The sequence below is a fragment of the Talpa occidentalis genome, unplaced genomic scaffold (assembly GCF_014898055.3).
Source record: "Talpa occidentalis isolate TD23 unplaced genomic scaffold, MPIMG_talOcc4v2.1 talOcc4.13, whole genome shotgun sequence".
NCBI classification, from domain to species: Eukaryota; Metazoa; Chordata; class Mammalia; order Eulipotyphla; family Talpidae; genus Talpa; species Talpa occidentalis.
Genome location: NW_023601322.1, coordinates 176,035 through 201,628, shown reverse-complemented (window position 1 = coordinate 201,628; position 25,594 = coordinate 176,035). Strand labels below are relative to the sequence as shown.

At 67.4% G+C, this 25,594-nt stretch overlaps 1 protein-coding gene across 1 annotated transcript; it reads left to right on the top strand.

The window, feature by feature from the left end:
* The first annotated feature begins 8,495 nt into the window (after window positions 1-8,495).
* Window positions 8,496-24,696, top strand: CTDP1 (CTD phosphatase subunit 1). The gene is given in 14 exon segments (XM_037508385.2): window positions 8,496-8,776; window positions 11,995-12,078; window positions 12,285-12,378; window positions 12,702-12,830; window positions 14,155-14,305; window positions 14,753-14,843; window positions 16,062-16,228; window positions 16,797-17,699; window positions 18,299-18,440; window positions 18,711-18,914; window positions 21,421-21,592; window positions 22,955-23,047; window positions 23,050-23,132; window positions 24,143-24,696. Coding segments are annotated over 14 exon segments (2,736 nt in total). The 3' UTR covers window positions 24,285-24,696.
* Window positions 24,697-25,594: the final 898 nt, after the last annotated feature.

Below are 25,594 nucleotides of genomic sequence, written 5' to 3'. Positions count from 1 at the left end.
CTGGCGTCTCCCTCCCACTTCTGGGGTCTGCGTCCGTGTGAGAAACCTGTGTTTAAGGGGCCTGACAGGCAGATGGGAGCCGGGCGCGGGCCGGGCGGGGAGCGGCCTGACAGCCGCCGGCCATCTGGCCGGGAGGCGGCCACGGGGATCGGCACACGGTCGATTTGCCAGGGGGACGCAGCTAACATCCAAACGAGCGGGTGTCCGCCCCCAGCTGCGTGGGCTCTGCCACCGTCTCCGGGGCCAGCAGCCGCCTGCGAGCCGCAGGTCCAGGCTGGGTGTGGGCCTGGCCCGAGGGCCACGTGGATGGGCGGTGCAGCCCCCTCACGTCCAGGGGAAGGGCAAGCCCCGGCAGCCGCTCAGCGTGGGGGCTGACCCAGGGAGCCCCTGGAGGGATGTCCCAAGAGCTGGATGTCCACCTGTGAGCAAGGCCAGAGCACAGCTCCGGGGGCCTGACCTGGGGCCCTGACGGCCATGAGGACCCAGGGGTGCCCAAGGGAGCGGGCATGCTGGGCCTGGGGGTGAGGGACAGGCGGGCTGGCCGGGCCGAGGAGGGGCCCTGGAGGGGACTCCCCCTCACACACACCCCCATACCCTGCCCAGGGCTCTGGAGGCCGAGTCAGGACGAGGGTCTCCCCCAGAGCCTGGCCAGTCCCTCAGGCACTTCCTGTGTCAGGCAGGTGGGCAGCCTGTGTGCGCAGAGCAGCCAGCGTCCACCTTTGTGGGTTTCTCCCTGTGAGGAGCAGGTGAGCATGGCACGTGCCCAGCAGCCGAGGGGCTCCCAGTGCCCTGAGGGCTTATGGGCTCAAGCCTGATACCTCGGGGCCAGGAGGCAGGCCCAGCCCCCACCCCAAGAGCCTCGCGGGCAGACGTCTCAGCCGAGAAAATCGGTACCACAGGGAGAGGGGAGGTGCCTCTGCGACCCAGCAACCCTGTGCCCCGGCGCCGGCCCCCACCAGCCACCCACCCCGCCCCTCTTGCCACGCAGCTGGCGATTTGGGGGAGAGATTTGTGTCCATTACACTCAGCAGAAATACGGATAGTCAGTCACGGCAGTCCTGTGTGTGCGCAAGTGTGTGCACGAGGGTACGTGTGTGCATCGTGTGCAGGGGTGTATTGCATGCCGTGTGCACACGCGTGTGTGTGCATGGTGGGTGTGTGCATACGAGTGTGCACGCGGTGGGTGTGCTGAATCACAGCCAAAGTGGAAGTCGCCCCGACTCTAGGGCGTGGTCCGAGACCAGGCTGGGGCCGGCAGTGTGGACGGAGGCCATGGCGGGAGCTCAGGGGCCAGCGGGCGCCGGGCACATCAGCACGCTGTGCACGGTGCTCTCTGGAGGACAGGAGAGGGAGTGGGTCACGCCTGGCCTGGGGTCTGGCCGGGCCTCCGCCTTGCAGGCCCAGAGCCGTAGCTGCTCTGTCCCGGGAGTGAAAGGCCAGGTTGTGGCACTGGCCTCAGGCCACACTCACAGAGCTCCTGGACTAGAGGGCGCCGGGCGGCTGTGCTCTGGCCCGGCCTCGGCACTGTCGGGAACGGCCGGGAGGGGTGGCTGCCCAGGGCAGAGTCAGCCTGGTGGGGAAGCTCTGACAGGCCCGTCCACCGACGGCACAGCTCAAGTCCCGGGCCGGCTTCTGATGCTGACCCGGCCCTGGGCAGCCACGCGGCCCCTGGGAAGGCCTGCATCCCCGCTGGCAGGCTCAGACCACAGCCCGGGGCTCCGACGACAGTCCCTGTAGGACTCTGACTCAGAGTTTTGTGAGCCTGAGAGGGTTGGTGAGGACACTAGGGGTCATGTTCCTTGAGAAATCTGAAGAGCCCCCCTCTGCTCCCAGGAAAGCTGGCATGTGTGGCCTGCAGGCCCGGCTGCCTAGCCCCAGGATGGGGCCCTCAGGATGGGGCCCTCAGGTCGGGGGACTGCCAGCCAGTGAGGCGTCCCCCACGCGCTCCCGGACAGGGACCCACAGCCACTGGGCTGTCCAGGACATTGCCACACACGAGCTCCAGCCAGCAACGGCCGTGGCGGGAAGGCGGGGTGGGGGGCAGGACGATGCCCTCCCCTCCCCACTTACGAAGTGGCTTTATGGGCTTGTTTGGAGGGAGCCACAGGCGGTGGGGGGGCTTGGGGGATGGGGGGAACACTGCTTTCCTGCTGCCAGCGGCGTCGCTGAAGGCTCAGCTGCGCCCCAGTGTGGTGCAGCGAGGAGCTGGCCAGAGGCTGGACCGCGAGGCCGGGTCCCAGGCTTCTCAGCAACAGGAAACCCTCCCTTGGGGTGACATGACCACACACGGCCTGCGGTCGCAGGGCAGGAGTGGGCGCGGACTCCCACACACCCCACAATTGCAGGGCTTCGGGACACGAGCGCGACCTGAGGTGTTCTCAGCCCCGGCCCCCCAGGAACAGCGGGTTCTTACTGTGACAGAAAAGCTCAGTGTGGGTGTTTGGGGAAACAAGCTCACAACTTCTCTGGGGTGAAACCAATCGCGAGAAAGCATGATTATTTGCGCTAGTGAAGACCCGGAGCCCCACGCCAACTTCCTGCTCGCTTACCGCGCCAGGGCCCCGGGGCCCTGTCCGTTCCTCACCCGGCAGAGGGGGGGGGAGCGTGGGGGGGCCACCGGGGAGACGGGGGGAGGGGGGGGGCGCGTGGGGGGGCAGCCAGGCCTCTGGCCCTGCAGGTCGCTGGGAAGGCGCGGGGTGCTGACCTGATACCCCAGAGGCCCCAGGAAGACTAGCACGAGAGAAAGAGGCTGGACACTCCTGACTGAACCCACAGAGGCGCTTTCCCAAACCCTCGCTTCTGGCCCTGAAACCATTCGCTAACCCCCACTAATTGCCATTTGGCCTCAGGAGCCTCCTGCTCCTCCCCCGTCCCTGCTGCGTGCAGGGGCAGCCGGACCCTGGGTCTGCGCGGCCAGGCTCCTGGTGGCCCTGCCAACTCCCGAGGCCCACCTACCCCTGGGCCCTGGCAGCCTGTGCCTCGGAGAGGGCACACCAGCTGGACTGTTGCTGACCCGCGGGGGGTGGAGGGGCTCCCAAGGTGCCTGTCGGGGGAGAATGTCTCTTGTCTGGGAACGGAAGCCCCTCTGGATGAGGAGAGGGCCTTGTCCGCCCCCCGTGACCCGCACCACCGGACCGTGCCGCCTGTCTCCAGGGCCTCAGCCCCTCGGGCTTCCTCTTTAAATTAATCTTAAATATGATCACTGTTGTCCACTGGGCCTCATCAAGCAAAACAAGTAAAATCATGGGCTTGATGTGCCTGCCACACATTCAAATGATAAACACATAACAAGAACGACGCTTTCAATTTCTCCCTATGCGGGGTCCCGGGCCGTGCCCAGTCGCAGCGCCTCGGCGCCCAGGTGACCGCACCCGCGGGCAGAGACAGACATCGCTGAAGGGATGGCGCCATCTAGTGTCCATGACCACTCATGATACGGAGGCCAGGCGCTGGAGACTGGCTCCCTTTATCCCGCAGGAACATTCCAGAATGAGATAGTCGTCCTGGTTGCACAACTTCGTGAATACACTAAAAACCACTGGGCGGCACATGTTGAAGGCATAAACGACAGGTCGACGTTCTAAGTGTTAGTAAAAGAACGATGTGAGAGGAACAGAGAGCAAACTGCAACTCTCTCAGGGTGAACAGAATGGCGCAGCTGGCAGGGCTCTTTGTCTTTGCTTTGCCTTGGGACTTGAAGTCTACACCCTGGAGCCAGCGCCTCAGGGCAGGAGCAGCCGCCCCCGGGCACTAGCCCCGCCAAGCCCCAGGAGCCACTGCCCGGGCCCCTTTACCTGGCGTCTGGAAGCTGCAGTTTTCAGGCTGCTAGTCCCCGAAAGTGCGCCCAGGCTGGTTACACAGATGTGAGGCGTGTGGCGCAGACGTGGCGCCAGCGCCCGTGGGTGGGGCTGGGTGGAGACATCTGAGCCTGGGGAGGAGGAGGCACCTGCTGCCGGCCGCCCTCAGCCACAGAGACACCCCCGACGCTCACCACCCGCCAGCCCTCCAGCCCCCAGATGGGACTGATCAGGGCAATTATTTTGTGAAGGCCTTTGTCAGTGGATTCAAAATAACCAGAAACAGTAATTATTATTATTTAGGATTCAAGTGTTAATTTTCCAGCTGAGCTGCAGCCCGGGCCTCATGCAGCCACAGGTGACGGGAAGGCGCCTGAAAGGGGTGCCTGCCAGGGACACGGGGCCAGCGGCCCTCATGCCAGGGGGTCCGGGTCTTCCCAGGCCAGCAGAGCACAGGCCCCGCCTGCCACCCACCCCAAAGGCCTGGGCTGCACAGAGCAGCCTGGCCCAGGGCGAGGCGACGCCCTGCCTATCCCAGCTGCCCAGGTCGGGCACCTTGTCCAGCTCGCTCTGCAGGCACCAGCAAGGCCGGGCCCCGGGAGCAGGCTCCCCACGGCCCGTGCGTCAACAGGAAGTGGACTCCATACTTGGAGGCCATTTCCTCGAACACACCCCGACATTTTTCACTATGAAGCCCTCAAGCATGTACAAATGGCCAAGTTGCATCACCCCCGACCACTCGGGCCCTCCTGCACCGCTCTCGGCCCTGCTGGAGGCGCCGGCGGGGCTGTGAGCGCGTCAGACCTTTGCCGCCTGGTTCCTGCCAGATCCGCCTTCCCACCAGCCCTCAGCCCCTCAGTTAATAAACTGGGGGAACCTGCCCACGGGTGAGTGGATGATCTGCCTCCATCCAGAAAGCCCAGATCCTTCTTTTAAAGCCTGTTTACCTCCACCGAATATAAAATTAAATGAGGCTTGTGCTCATTTTTCAAAAAATACACTTTTCCCAGCTGCAAAACTGTTGGCAGAGCCAACAGCAGGCACGACCCCTGGCCCGAGCTGACGTGGGCTGGGAGGCGCCCAGAGGTCCAGGCTGGGGGCGAAGCCCCCCCACGTCTAACCCGGCAGGGGGCTCACCAACCTGTGTTGACAGCAAGCCATCCCCGCCACATCGGTCCATGCCTGAAGCCTTGGCATCTCTGCCAAGTGCCCGACACCCCGGGGAATTTGAGACCGAGCGAGTCCGGCCATCCTGGAACCAGCCCTCAGGTCTGGCAGAACCAGGGAAGGTGCCGTGGGCTGTAGCGGGCGATGAAGGCAAAAAACGGAGTGGCTGTGTACCCCGGGGCCCTGGCTCTGAAGCCCAGGCAGGGACACGGGGCCAGCGGCCCGCATGCTGGGCCCTGAGTGCTGGGTGGGGCCTTGGGCGAGCCTCCCCCAGGCCCACCTGGGGTCACATGGGGGCGTCAGGTCATGCTCCCCCTCACCTCATTCACCTGCAAGCAGTCTCCGCCTGGAGCACCCGGACACCTGCCCCAACCCCACGCCCCCTGCAGCGCCCCGCCCACCAGGGGGGCCCCGCCCATGGGAGGTTGGTTCTTCTGCTGGCACAGGGGCTGCAGGGACACAGCTGTGCTTCTGCTGATGAGCGTGCACTCACACTCACACCCACACACACTAACAAGCTCTTTCCCTGAGACCGTGACAAGTAAGTGCCGCGGGAGCTCAGGGCCCCGGAGCTGAGGCCACAGGTCGGGCCCGGCGCCAGGACACAGTCATCACTCCCCGGGGAGGAACAGCGGGGGAGGTGGAGAGCCTGGGCAGGACAGAGAACCGGCTGAGCCCCTGCCAGGCCGCCCCAGCTGGCCTGCTCCTCCAGCCTGCGCGCCACGGCCCCATGGCTGGGTGAGCCGCCCCCACCACCCGTCACTTCACGCGGTGAAGGTGACGCGTGGTGGGAGAGCAAGGGGCACGGAGCCGAGCCGCTAACGTGCAGAAGCTGGGGTGCCCCTCACAGCCGGGGGGTCCCCATCCAGACCAGCCGCGGGGGGCCAGGTGGGCTGTCCACTCTCCGGCTGGCCTCTGCTCAGGCCACAGGGCGGCAGCTCCAGCCGGCGGCCTGCAGGCCCGCGGTGGCCGGTGTGCGGGCGTGTGAGCCGCCCGACTGCTGTCAAGATACAGTTCAGACATGAGGGTGAAAATACAAATTATGCTTTGAAAAAATGTGCAAGTGGTGGCAGAGTGAAAAATAACACCTAAATCAAAACAAGCGCTAGGTTGTGGGCGTGGGTGTTTTCTCAAATTTCAATTTGTCCTCGGCTGTTCCCGTATGTTCATGTAATAAGTAGTTCTGGCTAAACATTTTCATTACAGAAAATTCTAAACAAAAATAGTATAATGAACCCCCTTGTGCCATCGCCCAGCTTCAAAACTGCAGCATGTGACCCCAGCACACGCGCTTGCGCCACGCTTCAAAATACCTGATGCCGCGTCCTGGCCACATGGGGCCTGAGCTCTGGCCACAGCCCCTGCCCAGGCCATCCTGTGAAGACATGGGTGGCACTATGGTCTCTGCCCCCGGTTCCCGGGCGCCTGGGCTGGAGACTAGTCCCGAGGGCTGCCCAGCAGGGTGACCCTCTGGGGGCTACACACTGACACCCCACCGCAGTGTGGGAGGCCTGGGTTTCCTCGTCCTTGCCTACTGCCTTTGCTGTGATAGACCTTTTTTTTCAAAAGATTTATTTATTTAGGCACACAAGAACTGGGGTACAGGCCAGAGATGCAGGGTGTTGAGAGGATTCACCAGAGACAGAGTGGGGAGCAGAACAGGCAGATGGACTCGAAATACACTGCTGAGGGGAGCAGCGGGGAGACAGGAGAAGACGCTCTGCTGTGCCCTGTGCGTCAGCTCCTGGCCGGGGATCGAACTCAGGTCACAGCGGCTGCAGACAGTTGATAGCGCTGAGACTTGACCACCACCCCCACCCCCCCCCCCCCCACCCCCCCCACCCCCCCCACCCCCACCCCCACCCCCACCCCCGCACGCCACAACGCAGCAGGGGCCCTGGCTGTGTGCAGGGCTCAGCCTGGGGCCTTTCCGGAGCATCCCAGGCCCTGGGGTCGGGAGCTGCCAGAGAGCATGCTGAGGGCCGTTTCTCGCCTTCTGGAAGAGCTTGTGAAGTGCCCTCGCTCTTCTGAGTGTCTGGGGGATCTCCCCACGCCTTTGTGGGGAACAGCTTTTCTTTGTGGCAAGCTTTAAAATCACGGATTCTCTCTGCTGCGGTCATTCACCAGGCCCAGCTCTTCAGCCAGCTGCTTTTGCCCTGTTTTTCAAGGACGTTGTCCCTCTCACCTAAATGATTGAGTTTGTTGGCGAATGGTCGCCTCATTCTCGTACAACCTTTCCAATTTCGGCAAAGCTGGTAGTGCTGTTTTCTCTTTCCTTTCTGATTTTGCCCATTTGAGTTTTCCTCTTTGTATTTCTGGTTGACCCAGTGAGCAAAGTTTTGTCAGAGCTGCTGATCCTTTCCAAGAGCCAACTTTTGGTTTTGCAGATTTTCTGTAGTTTCTCATTTTCTACCTCATGTATTTCCATTCCAGGCACTGTTTCTTGCCTGACTGCTGCCCGATTTACCTTGTCTTTGTCACGCCTTATCTTCCAAGGCTGCAGCGAGGGTTTTTTCATTACTGCCGTTTGAGCCGTAAAATTCCCTCTGATCGCTGCGCTGGTCCGAGCCCACAAACCCCAGATGTTCACCCGATCACGTGTTCCCGCTTCCCTGGGATTTCATCTCGGAGCGACTGGCAGCTCAGGGGCAGCTGCCCCCCCACCGCCCTGCCTTCCCGTCTGGGGCGCGGGCTCCGACCGACCGGCCGCCCGCGGGACCCCCCCGCACCCCCCGCACCCCCCCGGCCCCCTCGGCCCCCGCGCGCCCCCCCCAGCGAGCCCCTTCCTGCACCGGCCGCTGCGCGGGTGGGGGCCCCGGGAGGGGCGGGGCCAGAGGAGGAGCGCCGGGAGGGGGCGGGGCAGGGGCAGGGCCGGGCGCGGCGGGCCGGGGAGGCGGGCGGAAGGAGGGCCCCGGGAAAGGCGGGGCGGGGCTGGGAGGAGGGGCGGGAGGCGGAGCCCCGGGGCACGGGGCGGGGCGTGGCCGCCCGCGGAGGAGGGACGGGGACGGGCCGGGGCCAGACCGGCTTCCACACCACCACCCCCCGACGCGGGGCATGCCGGGACTCGTAGTTCTCTAGGCGCCGGAACCGGCTCGTGACGCAGTCGGTGGGACAGCCGCCGCGTTGTATGCCGGGATTCGCAGTGCATGATGGGGGCGACGGCCCGCGTTGCATGATGGGACCTGCGGCCCCACGACGCCGGCGTTCGCGGGTAAATGGCGCTGGTTATACAGTCCCCGCCGTGTGCGGCCCCGCGGCTTAAGCCCCAGGACGTCGCCAGTCCCCGCGGCTGCCACGGCGCTTCTCGCGCTCCGCGCCGGCCTGTGTTTACACGCGGCCGCGCCTGCGCACGCACGCGCGTGACGTCACGCGCTCTCCCGGAAGTGGGCGCGGGCCGCAGTGGCGGGTGGAAGCCGGTGCCGGAGCGGGAACTGCGGGGCCGCCGCCGCCGCCTGGCCGAGGTCGCCCGCCCGCCATGGGCGCCGAGCCCTGAGCCGCGCCCGCCGCTGACGCGCAGCGCCCGCCGGCCCCATGGAGGCGCCGCCCGCCGGCCGCGTCCCCGCCGACGGCTCCCCGTCGGCGGCCGTGGCCGAGGTGCGCTGCCCGGGCCCCGGGCCGCTGCGCCTGCTCGAGTGGAGGGTGGCGGCGGGCGCGGCCGTGCGCATCGGCTCGGTGCTGGCCGTGTGCGAGGCCGCCGCCTCCGCGCAGCCCGCCGGGCCCGCTCCTGCCCGCGCCGAGCGCAGGCTGAGGTCGGAGCGCGCCGGAGTGGTGCGGGAGCTGTGCGCCCAGCCGGGCCAGGTGCTGGCCCCCGGGTGAGTCCCGGGGGGAGCCTGGGGGGCGCCGGGCGGGGCCCGCACGGGGGTCCCGAGCCCGAGCGGGACTCTGGGTCTGGGCGACAGCCCGGATGACGTGCGGGCCCGGAGAGGTGCTAGGGCCGGCCGGGGTCCTGGCCAGAACAGCCCCGGAGGGGCTTGGTCTGGAGGGGAGGGGCCGAGCACGGGGCAGGAAGCGGAGGAGCGGCCGTGGGATCTGGGGAGACGAGTTCCTGCAGACGTGCAACTGAAATTGCAGCCCTGAGAGAGGACAGCTGTGCCGACTCCTTCAGGAAGGGGGTCCCCTCCCCGGGACCAGCGTTTGTAATTGAGGTAGCCCTGAGGGCAGTGAGTACAAGAAGGGGTGCAACCTGGCAAGGGTAGTTCAGCTGTGTCTCCTGGCGGGGCTCTCCCGGTCAGTACCTGCGTCTCAGCCTCATAAAGGGCCTTGTTGTGAAGCTTGTGGGTGTGCGTCTTGACAGCTGCTGTGGGCTCTGGGGCTGGGTTGACATGGGGTGACCCACGTAGCTGTTGTGGTGTTGGGAACAGGCACCAGGGCAGGTGAGTGGCCATGGTAGCAGGTCCTCTGCCGGCCACCTGTTCCCCTCACCCCAGTGCGAGACCCTCCAGTGCTGAGTGTCTGCTCGTCCTTGGGAGGCGTCTGGAGGTGTGCCTTCAGCGGGAAACTGGTGGGGCAGGCACTGGCTGGGGCTTCCTTCAGAAAGATGGGGCTGGCTGTGGCCAGGCCTGCACCCGTGTCCCTCAGTACTCTTAAGTCCCCTCTGCCTGTCCGCCATGGGGCCTGCCGCGCCTGTAGGACTGTCAGCTGAGAGTGGTGTGGCGGCCTGTGGTGGGCCTTGGCAGCCCAGGATCTGACCTGTGGACGGGTCCTAGTGAGTGGGGCTCTTGCTGGGGCTGACACGAGCCTCGATGGATGAGGTGACCCCCACAGTGAGGGGGCTACGCTTGGCTGCAGTGGTCTCAGTGGTGTTGGCTGCAGTGCGGCTGGGGCCGCACCTGACAAGTGTGTTGATCTGAAATGGAGTCGCCTATTCCCCTGTGCTTGGTTCTCTGTAGAGGCAGGAACTCCATCCGCTCCAAGGAAGGAGCTTGGGTCCAGGAATTCGGGGCACCCTCTGCCAGGTGGGCTCAAGGGCCCTGCTGTTCTTGATGCGCTGGGCTCATTCCCGGTGGTTGGCCTTGGTGTGCACAGTGCCCGGATGTAGCCAGTGAGCCCAGGGGCGGTCTGCCCCAACCCCAGGCCTGAGGGCGTCCTGGCGCTTCGGCCCCTTCCCTGGGAAGCCCTGTTCCCCCAGTGGGGTGCACCCTGCAGAAGCTGGCGGGGGGCACAAGCGGCCCCTGACTCTCCGTCTCCCTTAGGGTACAGGCACGAGCAGGGCCAGGTTTGGATGCTCCTGTTTTCAGGAAAGCAACTTGTGTAGAAACTGTAAATCATGATTTTCTCCAGGGAAAGCAGAGAGGTCAACGCTGGTGGCTGGCATCTGGGCCGGGCTGGTGGGGAGGGTGCCGCTGGCGTCCCCCCAGGCAGTGCTGCGGGGTGCTGAGCCGCAAACTTGGGTGTCTCTGCCTGCCCCGCCCTGCGCATGTCTGCAAAGACAGGGGGCTCCAGCACTCGTTTGGCCTGGTGCTTCCTACAACTCCCTTCCCTCCTGCACCATCCACTCTCTTAGGGGCCGTTTCGGCCCACAGGGAGGCACGGGAGGAGGCCTGGGCTGCGCACTGACTTGGGCCCTGCAAAGCGCTTCTCGGCTCTTTGCCCGCTTCCCTAAGTGGGCTGTCTCTGCGCTGCTGGGCTGGGACCTCGTGTGGGAGAGGACCATGATGACAGCCCTGGGACTCGAGGCAGTCACGGTCCCACTGAGGGGCCCAGGGTCTGCCCAGCACCGAGCCGGCCTCTCCTCCATCTTCAGCAACACAGGAGCTCCAGAAACGGAGTGTGCGCTCCAGGGACTGACCATCTGGTTTTATTTCCTGGCTTCGCCTTCCCAGAGTCGGTCAGCGGGCGGCAGGGGTGCTAGGGGCCCCGTGCTGCTCACTCCTCGCCCACCTCGGGCACCCCGCGCCCGGGGGTATCCGGTGCTCGCCATAGAGCCCATGCGCCGGGCCTTCTCACTGCCCCCTTCTGCCCCCCGTGGTGGGGCTGCCCTGAAGCAGGTCCACTGTAGTCACCCTCACCCTGGCCCCACCGGTCTCATTGCCCGGGTAAGAGCTTTCTTACCGGGGACACAGGAAGTTGAGTAAGTCGGGCTGCATCACGATCAAAACTCGGCCTGCAGAAAACCCTTCGGGGCTGGGGCCGGGCACTCACTTCCTGTTCGTGTTTGGGGGACGTTGGTCAAACCCCAGCCTACAGTTGTAGTTTAAAGTGTGTGACGAGAACACGCACCAACTGCCTGCCCGCGCCTGCTGGGCCCTTGGAGGGACCTCAGCAGCTGCCGCTTTGGGTGTGCCCTGCGTGTGCTCGGCACTGGCGGCCTCAGAATCACAGTGCTGGAAGCATCGGGCCATGGCCGTCGGTTGTCAGGCTGTCCAGCGGGTCTGTGCCTGTCGCACCCAGCCCGGCATCCCAAGGCTCGGCCTCTCCAGCGGCCGGGGCTGGGGGAGGACCGCGTGAGGTGACAGCTGGATGTGGCCTCGGACTCTGAGAATGGGCCCAGGTCCTTTGCCCGGTCCACCCTGCAGAGAGCCCCGCGGCCCTCTGGCCCCTGTGCCGTGGTCCCCGGCTGCTTTGCGTCGGTGGCTCTGCCTAGGCAGGCGGGGCACCCCAGTTGAGGGTGGCAGGGTCGGTGGGCGTGGATTGTGTCTGGGAGGCGAGGCACTGGGGCATGCCTCCCCTGTTTCCCAGGGGTCCCCTTAAGTCTCCAGGGAGTCAGGAAGGCGCCGCCCTCCCGGCAGGCAGGGGCCTTGGCACCCCAAGTGCGTGGCTGGCTGTCCACCTCCAAAGGCTGCCGCAGGGCCGCCGTGTGGACGGGAGCCTACAGGAAGGAGCGGCGTGTACGTCCCAGGAAAGCGGAGCGTTGCCTGAAACGTGCAGCTCTTGGCTCTCCCTCTGGGTGGGAGCTGGCTCCCAGGGGTGGGGAGGGCAGTGAGAGGACCACTGCTAAGAGCCGCGGCCCCCGACGCCCGTGCCGCCCCGAGTGCACGCCCCATGCCGTGCGGCTCACCGCCCGCTGCTGGTAACCGTCTGTCTCCGCCAGGGCCGTGCTGGCGCGCCTGGAGGGATGCAGCCACCCGGTGGTGATGAAGGGCCTGTGCGCCGAGTGTGGCCAGGACCTGACCCAGTGAGTGCCGCGTGCCCCTGCTCTGTTCTCTGGCTTTGGAGGGCACCGGGGTCTATCTGGGGCTCCCCCGGGGCAGGGGGTGGTTCGCAGCAGTCATCCAGCCCCTCACTCGGGGCCCAACCTGCCGTGTGCCTTGCGGCATCCGCCAGCACCTCGCCCGGCTGTGTGCCTCAGACGCCGCCACCTCGCGGCCCCTCTCGCCCCAGGCTGCAGAGCAAGAACGGGAAGCAGCAGGCCCCGCTGTCCACGGCCACTGTGTCCATGGTGCACAGCGTCCCTGAGCTGATGGTGAGCTGTGAGGTGAGTCCCGCGAGGCTGACGGGGGTGGGGGCGCCCAGGCTGGAGGGGCCGCAGGAAGGTCGCCCTGCTCTCCTCCGGGCCTCGGCCCTGGTGTTTCTGTGCTGCTGAGCTTCCGACAGACGGAGCGTGTGTGGGCAGTGCACCCACACCTGCCCACCCCCGCTCAGTGTCTGGGACCCGCCCGGTCACGTCGGGGGGCTGCCCCGGGACCCTGGCCGTGCCTGCTCTCACAGCCTCCCCTGTCGGCCGGCGCTCGGTGCAGCTCCACGCTGCGGCGCCTGTCTGAGCGCGTCGCGTCCCTCATCTGCCCCCTCTTCCCGCAGCAAGCCGAGCTCCTGGGGCGGGAGGACCAGCAGCGGCTGCACCGGGACCGGAAGCTGGTGCTCATGGTGGACCTGGACCAGACCCTGATCCACACCACGGAGCAGCACTGCCCACAGATGTCCAACAGGGTGGGTGGCGCCCAAGCCGGAGAGGACGGTGCGGGGGAGCCGGGTGTGCTGGGGGGAGTCCTTTGACTCTTTCCGTCTGTAGTTCTCTTGGAGGGGAGAAAGCGAGGGCCCCGGACATGGCCGCGGAGCCCTGAGTGTGCGTGTCTGTGCACTGCTCCCACTCCGGCCGCGCCTCAGCTCCTGGCGTCTGGGGCGGGTGTGGGTGTCCGGGCCAGCCTTGAAGCCCCGGGCACAGGCCATCCGGGCACGCCGTGCGTGTTGTCGGGGAGAGATACGGCTGTCACCCGACAGCCTGCGCCCAAGTCGTGCAGTCTGCGGGGCAGCTCCCCCTCAGCATGTGCCAGCCTTGGGCCCGTCAGGAGGCGCTGGGGCGGGCGGTGGTGCTGCCAGGAGCCCTTCCCGCCTGTGATGCCAGGCGTTCCCAGGAAGGGGCACAGGGGCAGCTGCCGGGAGCCGGCCTGGCCTGGGGTGCGCCGGGTGGCTCTGTGCTCACCCTGGCGGGCGCCGTCTCCCCACACCACCCACAAAAGCTGCGTCTGTGCAAGGATCTGGGTCGGGCCTGCTTGTGCATCCCGCGTGTCTGACAGTCTCTGAGCGGCTCCGCCCTGCCTTTGACGGGGGCGTTGTGCCAGCTTTACGAGCGCATGAGCTCGTCCTAGAGTGCCCTTTCTCAGCCCGTGGCCCGCGATGAGCTCGCGCCAGCCGCCCCCAGGCCCCTGCCCCAAGGCCCGTCCGGCCGAGCCCCGCAGCTCAGGCTTTTGCAGGGCGTGTGCGCCCAGCCTCTGGACTTTGCCCCTATGGGCCAGAGTGAAAATCAGACTTCGCTGCTTGAAAGAAACAAGTAAGCTGCGTAGGAGAAGAAACTGCACATCCCGTGGCTGGTCACGCTGGCGAGGAGGCCGCTCAGCCCAAGGGCCTGTCACCGTCTGCCCGAGCCCCGCCCCCCAGAGCGTTTTGGCTCAGCCGCTGCTGTGTGGGGCTGCTTGCTGGCCCTGGAGGCGCCGCCCTCGCGTCCGCTCTCAGCACCGTCCCCGGAGGCACACGGGTCCGTGGGCTCGTCTGCTGCGGCACAGCCGGCATCTTGGTGCGGCCGCCCTCCTGGGCCCTGCAGAGGTCACGTGCGGTGGCTGTGGCGATGGAGGCACTACCCGCAGGCGGTCAGCCATGGCGACTGGGCACTGCTGGGGGTCACTGCTGGCCCTGCAGCAGAGGCCATGCTGCTCCCAGCACCTCAGGGGTGTCTGCCTGGCGGGTCAGTGGCCTGCCTGGACCTGGCGTGGGGCCAGGGGCGGGCATGGGGTGCTGACGGGGTCCCTTTTTTCAGGGCATCTTCCACTTCCAGCTAGGCCGGGGTGAGCCTATGCTGCACACCCGCCTGCGGCCGCACTGCAAGGGCTTCCTGGAACGGGTGGCCCGGCTGTACGAGCTGCATGTCTTCACCTTCGGCAGCCGGCTGTACGCACACACCATCGCAGGTGAACCCATGCCCCTCGCGGCAGGCGGTCTCCTGGGGCCAGGTGGGGCCGGGGCAGGCAGAGGGCAGCTCAGGAGGGGCCAGGCTGGCCCTGGCTGCAGGGTGGGTGCTGAGGCGGGAGTGGTAGGCAGGTACACGAGGCCATGCTGGAGCCAGCTGCTGCGGAGGACGGGGCGGGGCAGCCCGCAGGCCTGTGTCCCCTGTCCACGAGGCAGCCAGGCTTCCCCCCGCCCCTCAGAGACAGGCTGCCTCGTTCACTAGCTCCCAGGTCCCGCAGGTGAGGTCCAGCCTCCCCTGTCTAGGCGGTGCTGCAGGTGGCATGACGTGCAGGAGCTGTTGTGGGCCGGCACCCGGAGGCGGCACCAGCGTGGTGCTGGGTGCTGATCCCCAGTGAGCACCCACTGCCCAGCTCAGGGCTGTGTGACCTTGTCCCCTGCTCTTTCCACAGGCTTTCTGGATCCTGAGAAGAAGCTTTTCTCTCACCGGATCTTATCGAGGGACGAATGTATCGACCCGTTTTCTAAGACGGGGAACCTCAGGTGTGTGCCCCGTGGCACAAGGTGCCACCCCGTTGCCCCGGCCCCGCACCCACCTGGCCCTGGAGCGGCGAGCCTGGGCCCTCCTTTCCACGCCTGCCCCCTCTGGGGCCCTGTGTGTGCGGAGGCCCTGACCGGCGGTGGGGACGACAGCCTGGCGGGCCTCCCAGGGCTGCGCTGAGCCAGGTGGCCACTGCTGCTCGCATCTCCACCTCGGCAGGGCCTGCCCGGGGTCGGCCTCTCGGGCTGTGTTTTCTCGGGGCCTGTCTGGGCGCCCGGGGCTCCATCACCCGAGGCCTCCTGTCCTCGGTGCTTCCACACCGAGGAGAGCCTTTCCTGCTCCTGCGGGGCCCTGCAGCAGCATTGCCCCACTGCTACCTGGAGGGAGCCGCTGCGTCCCGTCCCTCCGCAGTGAACTGTCCCATGGACATGGCTCCTAGGAGGTTGGGTGGTGGCAGCTGTGGTCTCGTAGTCTTTGTTCAGTGCGGCCGTCCTCCTCCAAGACGGCTCACGTCAGACTCGCGCATCCCCGGAGGGGACCTGCCCCAGCTTATGCCAGCGGGGGAGAGCCTGGCCGAGGTGCCCCATGCGGGCGAGCAGCTCGGATGGCCATGATGGACCTGGGGCGGGGCCGGGGTTGGTGCAGGAGACGCAACTCTTAGCTTCCCTGGACCTGAACGTGCGGATGGCACTGGGGGCGCGAGGCCTGCAGCTCTGCTGCTTTTGGGGGGTGTGGGTTCATGGGCGACAGATGCAGTTTTGACCCCTTGTCTGGGTGGCCATGGCCCTCATCAACTCTTCCTGCGCGCTGGGCATCAGGTCTGCCTGAAGCTCAGTTGTGGACGGTCAGGTGGACGAGGCCACTAGAAGGAAGCAGAGGGTCCGTGGCACTGGGTGTTTCCTTGGACGTGTGTTAGCGAGTCCCCCACCTCTCGCACGCACACACAGCAGGCAGGTTGCTGGGGTGGCTGGGGTCAGCAGGCCCCCCCCCCCCCGCCTTCTACGCCAAGCCCCTCAGTGCGCAGATGGGGCCATGCTGGGACCTGGGCGCACCCCTTCATGCACTCCGCACCCCCGAGGCCCTGCAGCAGTTTGGGCTGGCGTCACTGGAGCCCGCATGGGCCAGCCCCTTCCGGCCAAGTTGCGGTCACCAGGGGGAGGCCACCGTGCCCTTCATGGGCAGCTGCGTCCCGCAGACCACACCATGCTCTGTCCCTGCAGGAACCTCTTTCCCTGCGGGGACTCCATGGTGTGCATCATTGACGACCGGGAGGATGTCTGGAAGTTCGCTCCCAACCTGATCACCGTGAAGAAGTACGTGTACTTCCAGGGTGTCGGCGACATCCATGCGCCGCCCGGGCCGCGCGGGCCCCCTGCCAGGAGGAGAGGTGGGTGACCGCCCATGCCCTCCCCTGCCCTGGCGTCCGGCTTCTCCCCGCTGGGCGCTGGCCCGGACCTCATGCCTAGCTGAACATGCAGAGGGAGGGGCTGGGCTCCGTGCTCCTAGAAGCGCCCGCGCGAGGCCGGCCGTGGCCCACGCAGGTCCCCACAATGGTGGCCCTTCCCTGGGCTGGCACCTGGGAGAAGGCAGGTCCCCGGGGCCACATCTGTCTTGGGACGGTTTTTCTGCTGGCTTAGCTGCGCCTGGCGTGCTTTAGCTTTTGCATGAAAGGCTTTGAGGCTACAGCCCCTGGACGAGGCACAGGCCAAGAGGTGCTGCTGTGGCCACTGAGTCCAGGCCTGGCCGAGTGCGCCCACCTGGCCCCAGCCCACCAGAGCATCCTGTGCCCTCTGAGAGGTGGGGAGACCGAGGCAGGGCGGTTCGTGGCCTTGGCAGAGGGTTTGCCAGCCTGGTCCGTGGTGCGGCCAGATCCATACGCCCACGCAACCGCGTGTCCCCGTGAAGGGCTCCCTGCCACCGAGTGACGCTGCCGCTTCTCTCGTGTGCTCACGTAGTGAATCATCCCGCTAAGGCAGCCGACGCCACGGAGCCAGCCGCGTCCCCCAAGGGCCCCGAGGAAGGACGGCAGGCGGCTGCGGCCGAGCAGAGTAACGGCCTGGAGAAGCCCCCGCGGGACTGGCCTGCTCAGGCCGAGGAACGGGGCGCCCGGCCTGGCGTCCGGGCCCCAGTGGTCGACGGCCGGGGGCCACCGGGGTGCGCGCAGCAGCACGGGCGGACACTCGCAGAGGAGCGGCCGGCCCAGGCCGGGCAGGGCAGCGACCTGCACTTTGACTTGTCCAGCGACAGCGAGAGCGGCAGCGAGTCCGAGGGGCAGTCCTCCACCGCCTCCGACGCCGAGAGCGCGGAAAGGAGGGCCCGGAGGCGGCCCCACGCCGCCAGAGAGCCGGGCGGCGAGCGGCCAGGGGTGAATCACTGCGGGGAGGACGGGCAGGACGAGCGGGACGGCCTCTGCGGGCTGGCGGGCGGCTGTGCTGACCGGAAGGAGGCGGAGACCGAGTCCCAGAACAGCGAGCAGTCGGGCGTGACGGGCGGCGAGTCCCTGGACCAGAGCGTGGAGGAGGAGGAGGAGGAGGAGGACGCGGACGCGGACGACCACCTGGTGCACCTGGAGGGCATCCTGGCCCGCGTGCACGCGGCCTACTATGCCCGCTACGACCGCCACCTCGGCGGGGACCTCCCGGAGGCCCCCGACATCCGCAAGATCGTGCCCGAGCTCAAGAGCAAGGTGCTGGCCGACGTGGCCATCGTCTTCAGCGGGCTGCACCCCACCAGCTTCCCCGTGGAGAAGACGCGGGAGTATTACCACGCCACGGCGCTGGGCGCGCGCATCCTCACGCAGCTGGTGCTGGACCCTGACGCCCCCGACAGGCCCACCCACCTGGTGGCCGCCCGGGCCGGTAGGTGCCCCACCCCCGCCCACCCGCACCCCGCGCACCTTTCTGAGCCGTGGGGGCAGGACAGAGGCTGGGGGAGCTCCCTCCCAAACGCCCTCGGCCTGAGGGACCCCGGTACTGCCGAAAACCCCACCCCAGGGGGTCAGCCTGGGGCTCACGCTGGGGCTGGGAGGCAGCGGGCAGCGCAGTCTTGGCCGTGGCTATGGGTGTGGAGGGAGGACTCAGTGGACGAGGACCTGCACCTGGGGGCGTCCATGCTGGGGACAGCGGCAGGCGTGTGCAGGGGTGGCGGGAGGAGGGCGCCACAGGTGGAGACAGCACGGCCGAGGGCGGGGTGTGGGCAGTGCTGGGCTGCCCCAGGGTCAGCAGAGGGGCTGGTGGATGCTAGGCTCGGGCCCTGAGAGGCGGGGCCTGGGCATGCATGGAGGGGGAGGGTGTCCACACCTCCTCCCTGGCTGAAAGTGACCCCACAGCACCCCGGGGCCGGTACGTGTAGGGGCTGCAGGACAGGGGAGCTCACCAGGGGTGGTGGGGTGCTGAGGTGCGGGAGGCCGGAGGTCTGAAGGGGCAGGCGCCGCCCGCTGAGCACGGAGTCCCCACAGGCACGGAGAAGGTGCGGCAGGCCCAGGAGAGCGGCCGGCTGCATGTGGTCAGCCCTGACTGGCTGTGGAGCTGCCTGGAGCGCTGGGACAAGGTGGAGGAGCGGCTGTTCCCGCTCCGGGACGATGGCGGCCGCCCACAAAGGTGAGCCCACAGGCCGGCCCTACCCTCCGCAGCGCCAGCCCCCCGAGCTCACTGCTCAGAAGCACAGAGGAGCCGCGATGCCTTTTCCTACAAATGCAAGTGGCTTCTGACGCGTGTCTCGGCGACAGCCGGGCCATAAGAGAAGCACGGAAGGTTTCTCGGCCCCAGGGGGTGAGGGAGGCTGTGGCGTGGGGGTGGGGCTGCCGTCTGGGGGTCGAGGCCTGAGACGGTGTCGGGCCTCACCTGGCCTCACCTGGCTCTCGCCCACAGGGAGGACGGCCCGGCAGCCTTTCCCGACCGGCAGGGCGCTCTCCCGCCTGCCTTGTTCCACCCCACGCCCGTCCACCCCCGGGTCCCTCCTGGCCCTGACGTCAGGATCTACGACGCCAACACGGGCAAGCTGATCCGGAAGGGGGCCCCAGGCCCCGGGCCCCCCGGAGCCCTGCCCAGCCACGGGGAGCACTCCTCGTTCAGGTACATGGCGCGAGCGGTCCTCACAGGCAGGGTCCTCCTGAGGTGGCCTAGTGGGGTGAGGAGGCATGGGCCAAGGATGCCCCCCCACCCCCAACTGCTGCCCTGGCCTGGGGATGGTGTCCTGCAGCCCACCCGAGCTCTCCGGAGAGTCGGGGCACCTACAGGCCTTCCCCATGGAGGGCAGCCCCTTGACCGCCGTGGGCATGTGCATGAGGTGTCCGGCTGTGGGTTGGGTCCTGGCGGGCGGCACCAGCGACCCTTTCTCTGAAGTGACGCAAGATCCGGGCCCCAGGGGTCGGGGCGGCCCCTGCTGCTCATCCCCGGCCCTTCCCAGGCAGGGTCACCCCCACGGCCGGTTGTCCTCACTTCTGCAAACACGGCCACTCTCGTCCCCTGGCCACCTGCCCGGTCCCTGTTGGTGGCGCAGACCGCGGCTGCCGCACAGGCAGGGGCGCCTGTTGGGGCTCGCCTTGGGGCTGTCGCGTGGGTTCCCTGCAAACTGTTTTTTAGATCTTTAACTTACACCGTTGGGGGTGGGGAGCCAGCACTCTGGCTGCACAAGAGCTGGCCGCAGCTCCGCCGAGATGCAGCCCCAGAGGGAGGCAGGCGGGCCTGGTGGGGGGGTGTAGGCGGGAGGCCAGGCTTCAACAGTCCCGGAGGGAGGCGGGCGGGCGTGGGGCATCAGGGGGCCACCAAGACGCAGCCCCCAGAGGGAGGCGGGGGGGGGGTGGTGTGGGGTGGGTGGAGGCTGGGCTGGGCCGGGCCGGGAGAAGCACAGCCGAGGCCCCAGCACCATGCTGGGGCTGCCCGGGCAGGACCCTGAGACACAGCCTTCCACGCGGTGACCGTCCCGGTTGCTTGCGTCTCTGAAGCGTAGACCGTAAGGTGTGTTGTCTTCAGCCGGATGTTCGGGAGCTAGAGACGCGTTGTTTAATTTGGAGCCTTTAATCGTTCAGCTGACACGGCGGCGTGGGCGGGGGCTTCTGGGAGAACAGGGTGGCCAGGTGCAGGCGGCCAGCGGGGCCTCACGGACGTGTCCGCCCCAAGGGGAGCTGCGAGAGCGCAGCGGGCAGGAGCATGTGCTGTGCTCTCCTGCCGGGACGCCGGCTCCAATGTGAAGGTGTGTCCCCCTGGATAGCAGCAGCCCCTGGGGTCTGAGGGAGGCGCCCCACCCTGCCCCTCTTCCCCCCAGCGCAGGTTCCAAAGTCGATGGTTCTGATTCCAAGATAATGCAGGGATCAACTAGCCAGAGGAAGGAAGCCCCTAACGAGCGCAGCATGCCCTGGGGTGCCCCCCCCAAAAAGGGTCGGATGCCTGTCCCACCCACCCTTGCCCCACGGCGCCGGCCTGTTCTGTGCCCGGAACCCTGAGGGCCCTATTGTGACAGGGCGCCTGGCGCTGCGGGTACAGCAGCGGCCCGGGACCCCAGGTCTGGCTCCCGTGGGATGTGGTGGTCGGGCGCGGGCCAGCTCTGGACACGCGGACGTGTGCCGGGAGCCCTGCCGTGGGCACATCTGGGGAGGCCGGCCCAGGGGCACCTGTGGGCGTGCAGGCCTGGGAAGGGGGCCTGAGCCAGCCCCATTGGTCCCTCCGCCCTTCCTGCGTGTGGGTGGTGTGAGCCTGCGCTGAGTTAGGGTTTGGGCTGACGGGACCCGGGGCAGCTATGGGAACTAGCACAGGGCGGCCCAGGCCCGCGGCAACGGGTGCCCCCAGCCACCCGCGAGAGTCGTGTCCAGCCCTGTCCATGCTCCTGCCCCGCCCAGAGAGCCATGGACACCAGCCATGGGGCGCGGACCGCACTGCTGGGTCGTGCTCCGTGGCAGGTGCGGCTTGGCGGCTTCTTGGGGTGCTCCCAGCCCTGCCTCTGCGGTGCAAGTCCCCTTTCCCTGGGAAGTGACAGGGCACCCCACTGAGCCGCAGGGTCTCTCCTCAGCTCTTCATAAACCGCGCGCTGGCACCAGCGTCCTGGCAGCCTCTGCGCCATCACGCTGGCACAGGGGCCAGACATTGCTCCAGGCCCACGGCGCTTGTTCATCCCTCGTGCACGTTCCGTGCGCCTGACGCTCCCCGGCCCGTGGCCCGCTAGCCCTTTCTGTGGCCGTCTGCCTCTTGGAGCCTCGGCCAGTCACCCGTCAGCCACTGGCCTCGCGTGCGCAGGGTCCTGCTGGGGCACACGGCCTGCTCATGGGCTGGAACGCGTCTGCCCCTCTGCTCCCAGGGCCCGCTCCACGGTGGGGTTGGCCTTGACTGGTGAGCGGGTCCTGCCCTCTCCAGTCTGCACTGCCAGTGGCTGTGGCTTTCCCGAGGTCCGGCCGCCCCGGCGGGTGGGGCTGCCCTGTCCCGTCTTGATGGGACTTGGGCATCACCGGACATGGCGGGGCCGGTGCTGACCTCGTCGGCGGGGCCGGGCACCTCTGCCCTGGCAAGGAGGGGGTCGGCGGCTGTACCAGGCACCCACCCACAGTCCAGCCCGGCCTTCCTCACGGGGCCTGCGGGTTCCTTGCAGAGCCGTGCAGCCCCCGCAGCAGCAGCAGCAGCAGATGTTCGCGGAGGAGCTGCCCGACGGCCGGGACGGGGAGCAGCCCGGGCCCTGCCGGCGGAAGCGCCAGCCCAGCCTGTCGGAGACCATGCCGCTGTACACGCTGTGCCGCGAGGAGCTGGAGAGCATGGACCGCGAGGTGGGCGCGGCCCCGCCCCCCCACCAACCGCCCCCCCGCTGCTCCCCCGCAGCCCCGCCCCCCGCGTCCACCACCAGGCGGCGCCCTCAGGGAGGGGGGCTCAGGACAGGGACGCAGCTCTGGGGGCCGGTCAGTCAGGTGACACCTCACACACTACACACACCCCCACACGGATCACAACCCCACACATACACACCACACACCACAAACACACTCCCCCACATGGATCACAGCCCCCCACATACACACCACACGCACCCACACAGATCACAATCCCCCACATGCACACCACAAACTACAAACACACAGTCCCCCACACGGATCACAGCCCCCCACATACACACCACAAACACACTCCCCCACATGGATCACAGCCCCCCACATACACACCACACGCACCCACACACACCACACGCACCCCCACACGGATCACAATCCCCCACATGCACACCACAAACTACAAACACACAGATCACAACCCCACACAGACACACCACAAACACACTCCCCCACACGGATCACAGCCCCCACATACACACCACACACACCTCTACACGGATCACAGCCCCCACATACACACCACACACACCCCCACACGGATCACAGCCCCCACATACACACCACACACACCCCCACACGGATCACAGCCCCCACATACACACCACACACACCTCTACACGGATCACAGCCCCCACATACACACCACACACACCTCCACACGGATCACAGCCCCCACATACACACCACACACACCTCCACACGGATCACAGCCCCCACATACACACCACACACACCCCCACACGGATCACAGCCCCCACATACACACCACACACACCTCCACACGGATCACAGCCCCCACATATACACCACATGTATACCACACACAAACTACACACACCCCCACACGGATCACAGCCCCCACATACACACCACACACACCACACATATACCACACATACACACCTCACACACCACACACACCCCCACACGGATCACAGGCCCACACATACCACACACCACAAACACCCACACCCCACCTCACATACACCACACACGCACCCCAAATACCTCACACAGCATACACACCACATACACCACACACGCGTACCACACACAGCTCACATACCACATCACACGCACACCACATACATACCCCACACACATCACATACAACGTATCCCACACCAGACACGCATCGCATCCCACACACAACACATATGGATCACATACACACACACCCCCCAGACATCACACCAGGCATGGTTCACACCACACATACACACGCGGATCACATCCCACACGCACACACGCCACCCCGTTGCCCATTCCCTTCCTGTGGACTGCACGGCTCTCCCCCCCCAGGTGGACGACATCCTCGGGGAAGGCAGCGATGACAGCGACAGCGAGAAGAAGCCACCCGAGGAGTCGCAGGAGGGGGGCCCGCAGCGCAGGGAGTCCCAGGCCACAGGCGCCCCGGGGGGGCCCCACTGCGCAGGAGCTCAGCCAGTGGGCGCGGCACTGGGGAAGGCCGCGCGCCCAGGTAGGCCGGAGAGGGCAGGGGCACATCCCGACCCAGCCATCCACACCCCAGAGCACTGCCCGCCCCATGGGCGGGGTCTTCCCCGCCCGGCCCCGCGCCACCCGGAGCCCACCCGGTCTCCCCTGCCCGGCCCCACGCTGCCTGGAGCCCACCAGGCCCAGCCAGCAGCAGGCGGCACCTGTGCGGGCGTCTGCTCGACGGGGCTCGGCCTTCCTGCCTACAGTCACGGCACCCCCTGCTCTGTGAGGGGGGACTGTCGGAGGCACCCCCAGATAGGCCCCAAGAGGGTGTGAAAGAAATGGAGGATGTGGCCACCTCGGGCAGTCCAGGCCAGATGGGCCAGAGCCCAGCGGCGGGGGGCAGGTAGGGCCACTGCTCTCAGGCGCCTGGGGGCTGAGGGTCCAGGTGCCCTGTGAGGAGATGACCCGGCCGGGCTCACGTCCTTGCTGACCCACGGGCATGAGGGGCACACCTGCCAGGGGTGCTCTGGCCTGACCCCCGGCGGGCACGGTGTTGGGCTCAGGTGCGCTCCCAGAGCAGAGGCGGGCAACACGTGGGGTGACCCGGCCTCGAAGATGGTGTCACTAACAGGACTGGGCAGTGGTGTCGGCAGCCGGGGGCGGGGCCGGCAGGCAGGCAGTGGACACTTCCAGGAGCGGGAGAGACTGGCCAGGCAGGCACTCAGAGACGGGTTCGTAGCTCAGCGCCCCAGCTGGCCGTTCCTGCCCCTCCTGCTCCGCAAGGAGCGGCCCGAGGGCCCAGCGGGGCAGCAGCGGTGTCCGGCCGGCCCACCCAGCCCGGGACAGGTGGGAGCAGGAGCCCACGCGAAGCCTGGGCGCACCACCGAGGGGCTGGGGACGCAGACCGCGGTCCTGGCAGGGCTCTGATGGCCGGCTCGCGAGGGCTGGCCGGGTGGACGGGTCTGAAGCTCGGGGCGGCAGAGGACGCAGGTCCCGCAGGCGCCGTGCTGCCTGCCCCGGCCTCCTCCCCAGCCCGTGCTTCCCTTTCAGAGGCCACAAGAGGAAGCTGAGCGAGGAGGACGCCGCCAGCGCGTCCAGCGGGGAGTCCAGCTGCGGGGACGAGGAGGGCAGCAGCTCGGAGGCGGACGAGATGGCCGCGGCCCTGGAGGCAGAGCTCAGCGACCTCATGTGACGCGGCGGCCTCGCCGGCCCCTGCTCTCGCTCCCGAGGACGGGTGTGTTTTGTGGAGCCCACACCGAGACGCGCTATTTTGCAGAAATAGGTGTTTTTAAGCAACCTCGCCCAGGGAGCCGCTCCGGTGACGGTGTTCGGAGGCTGTGCCACCCACGCCAGCGGGCCGCGCGGGGCCGTCCTCAGGGACCACGGCCAGCGGCGGAGGCTGTGGAGGGCCTGTGTGGGCACCCCTGAGGCAGCAGCACATCCCGCCTCATGGCCACCGCCCGCCGAGCCCGGCTCCCGCGCGGCCTGGACGCCGCAGGCCAGACGGCCCCACGCTGGAGGCTCCTGAGGGCAGATGTAAAGTTTTGTATGTCTATTTCCTACTTGACTGCCAGAGTTCGCCCATTTAATAAAGGCCTTTTTGTAAGCACCGCGCGTGGTGTGTGGGGCTCGCCCCCTCCAGAGCCCTCGGGTGCGGCCTGGGCCTGGGCTGGAGCTGGAGCCCAGCTGACTGCGGGGCTGGAGGGGGACGGGACGAGAGAGGAGGGCTGGCCCTCCATCTTGGAGCCAGGTGGGGTGTTTCTCAGAAGCTTGCGCCCCTGCCCAGTCCACCACAGCCTAGCAGCCAGGCAAGGGGGGTGGGGGCTGCCAGGGGACCAGGGCCAGTGTGGGGGTCAGGCCTGACGTCCCAGCAGTCCGTACCGCATGGCACCCCAGGCTCTCCCAGTCCGCAGAGCCCAGCCCAGCAGGACGGCCGCCACAGCCATGGCTGACCATGGGCCTGTGCTCCAGGCCGTGCTGCCAAGAGTGGCCAGGCCTGAGCTGGGGTGGACGCGGCAGGACCTGCAGAGGCCGGGAGAGTGGCCGGTGGCTTCTCGGGACCCACGCACTGGGTCTGGCCCCAGCTGCAGGGTGACCCGGCCAGGGGGCCTCACACCAACACCCCACTGCTCTGGCTGCGCAGAGCCGCATGCACGCAGCTGCGAGTGTGCAGACGCGCGTGAAATCCCACGCTGGCGAGCGCGGTCCACACACAGCATACCCTGCTCGCACGCCGCACCCCGGGGCCCGCACCCCGAGGAGGGGGCCAGGATGCCCCACGTCCTCCGGGCCCGGCCTGGGTTGAGCCCGTGGACAGGCGGCACCGCGAGGCCGGACATTTCCAGACGGGGCGGGGCGTCCCGCAGGGGCCGCGGCTGCCGCGGGCGCGGGGCGGGCAGCAGCTGTGGGCCGGACCCCGCCGCCAGCCGCGCCCGCCCACGCCCCAGCCCGCCCGCTGCCGCCTCCGCGGCCCCGGCCTGGGACTCGGCTCCCGCGGCGGCC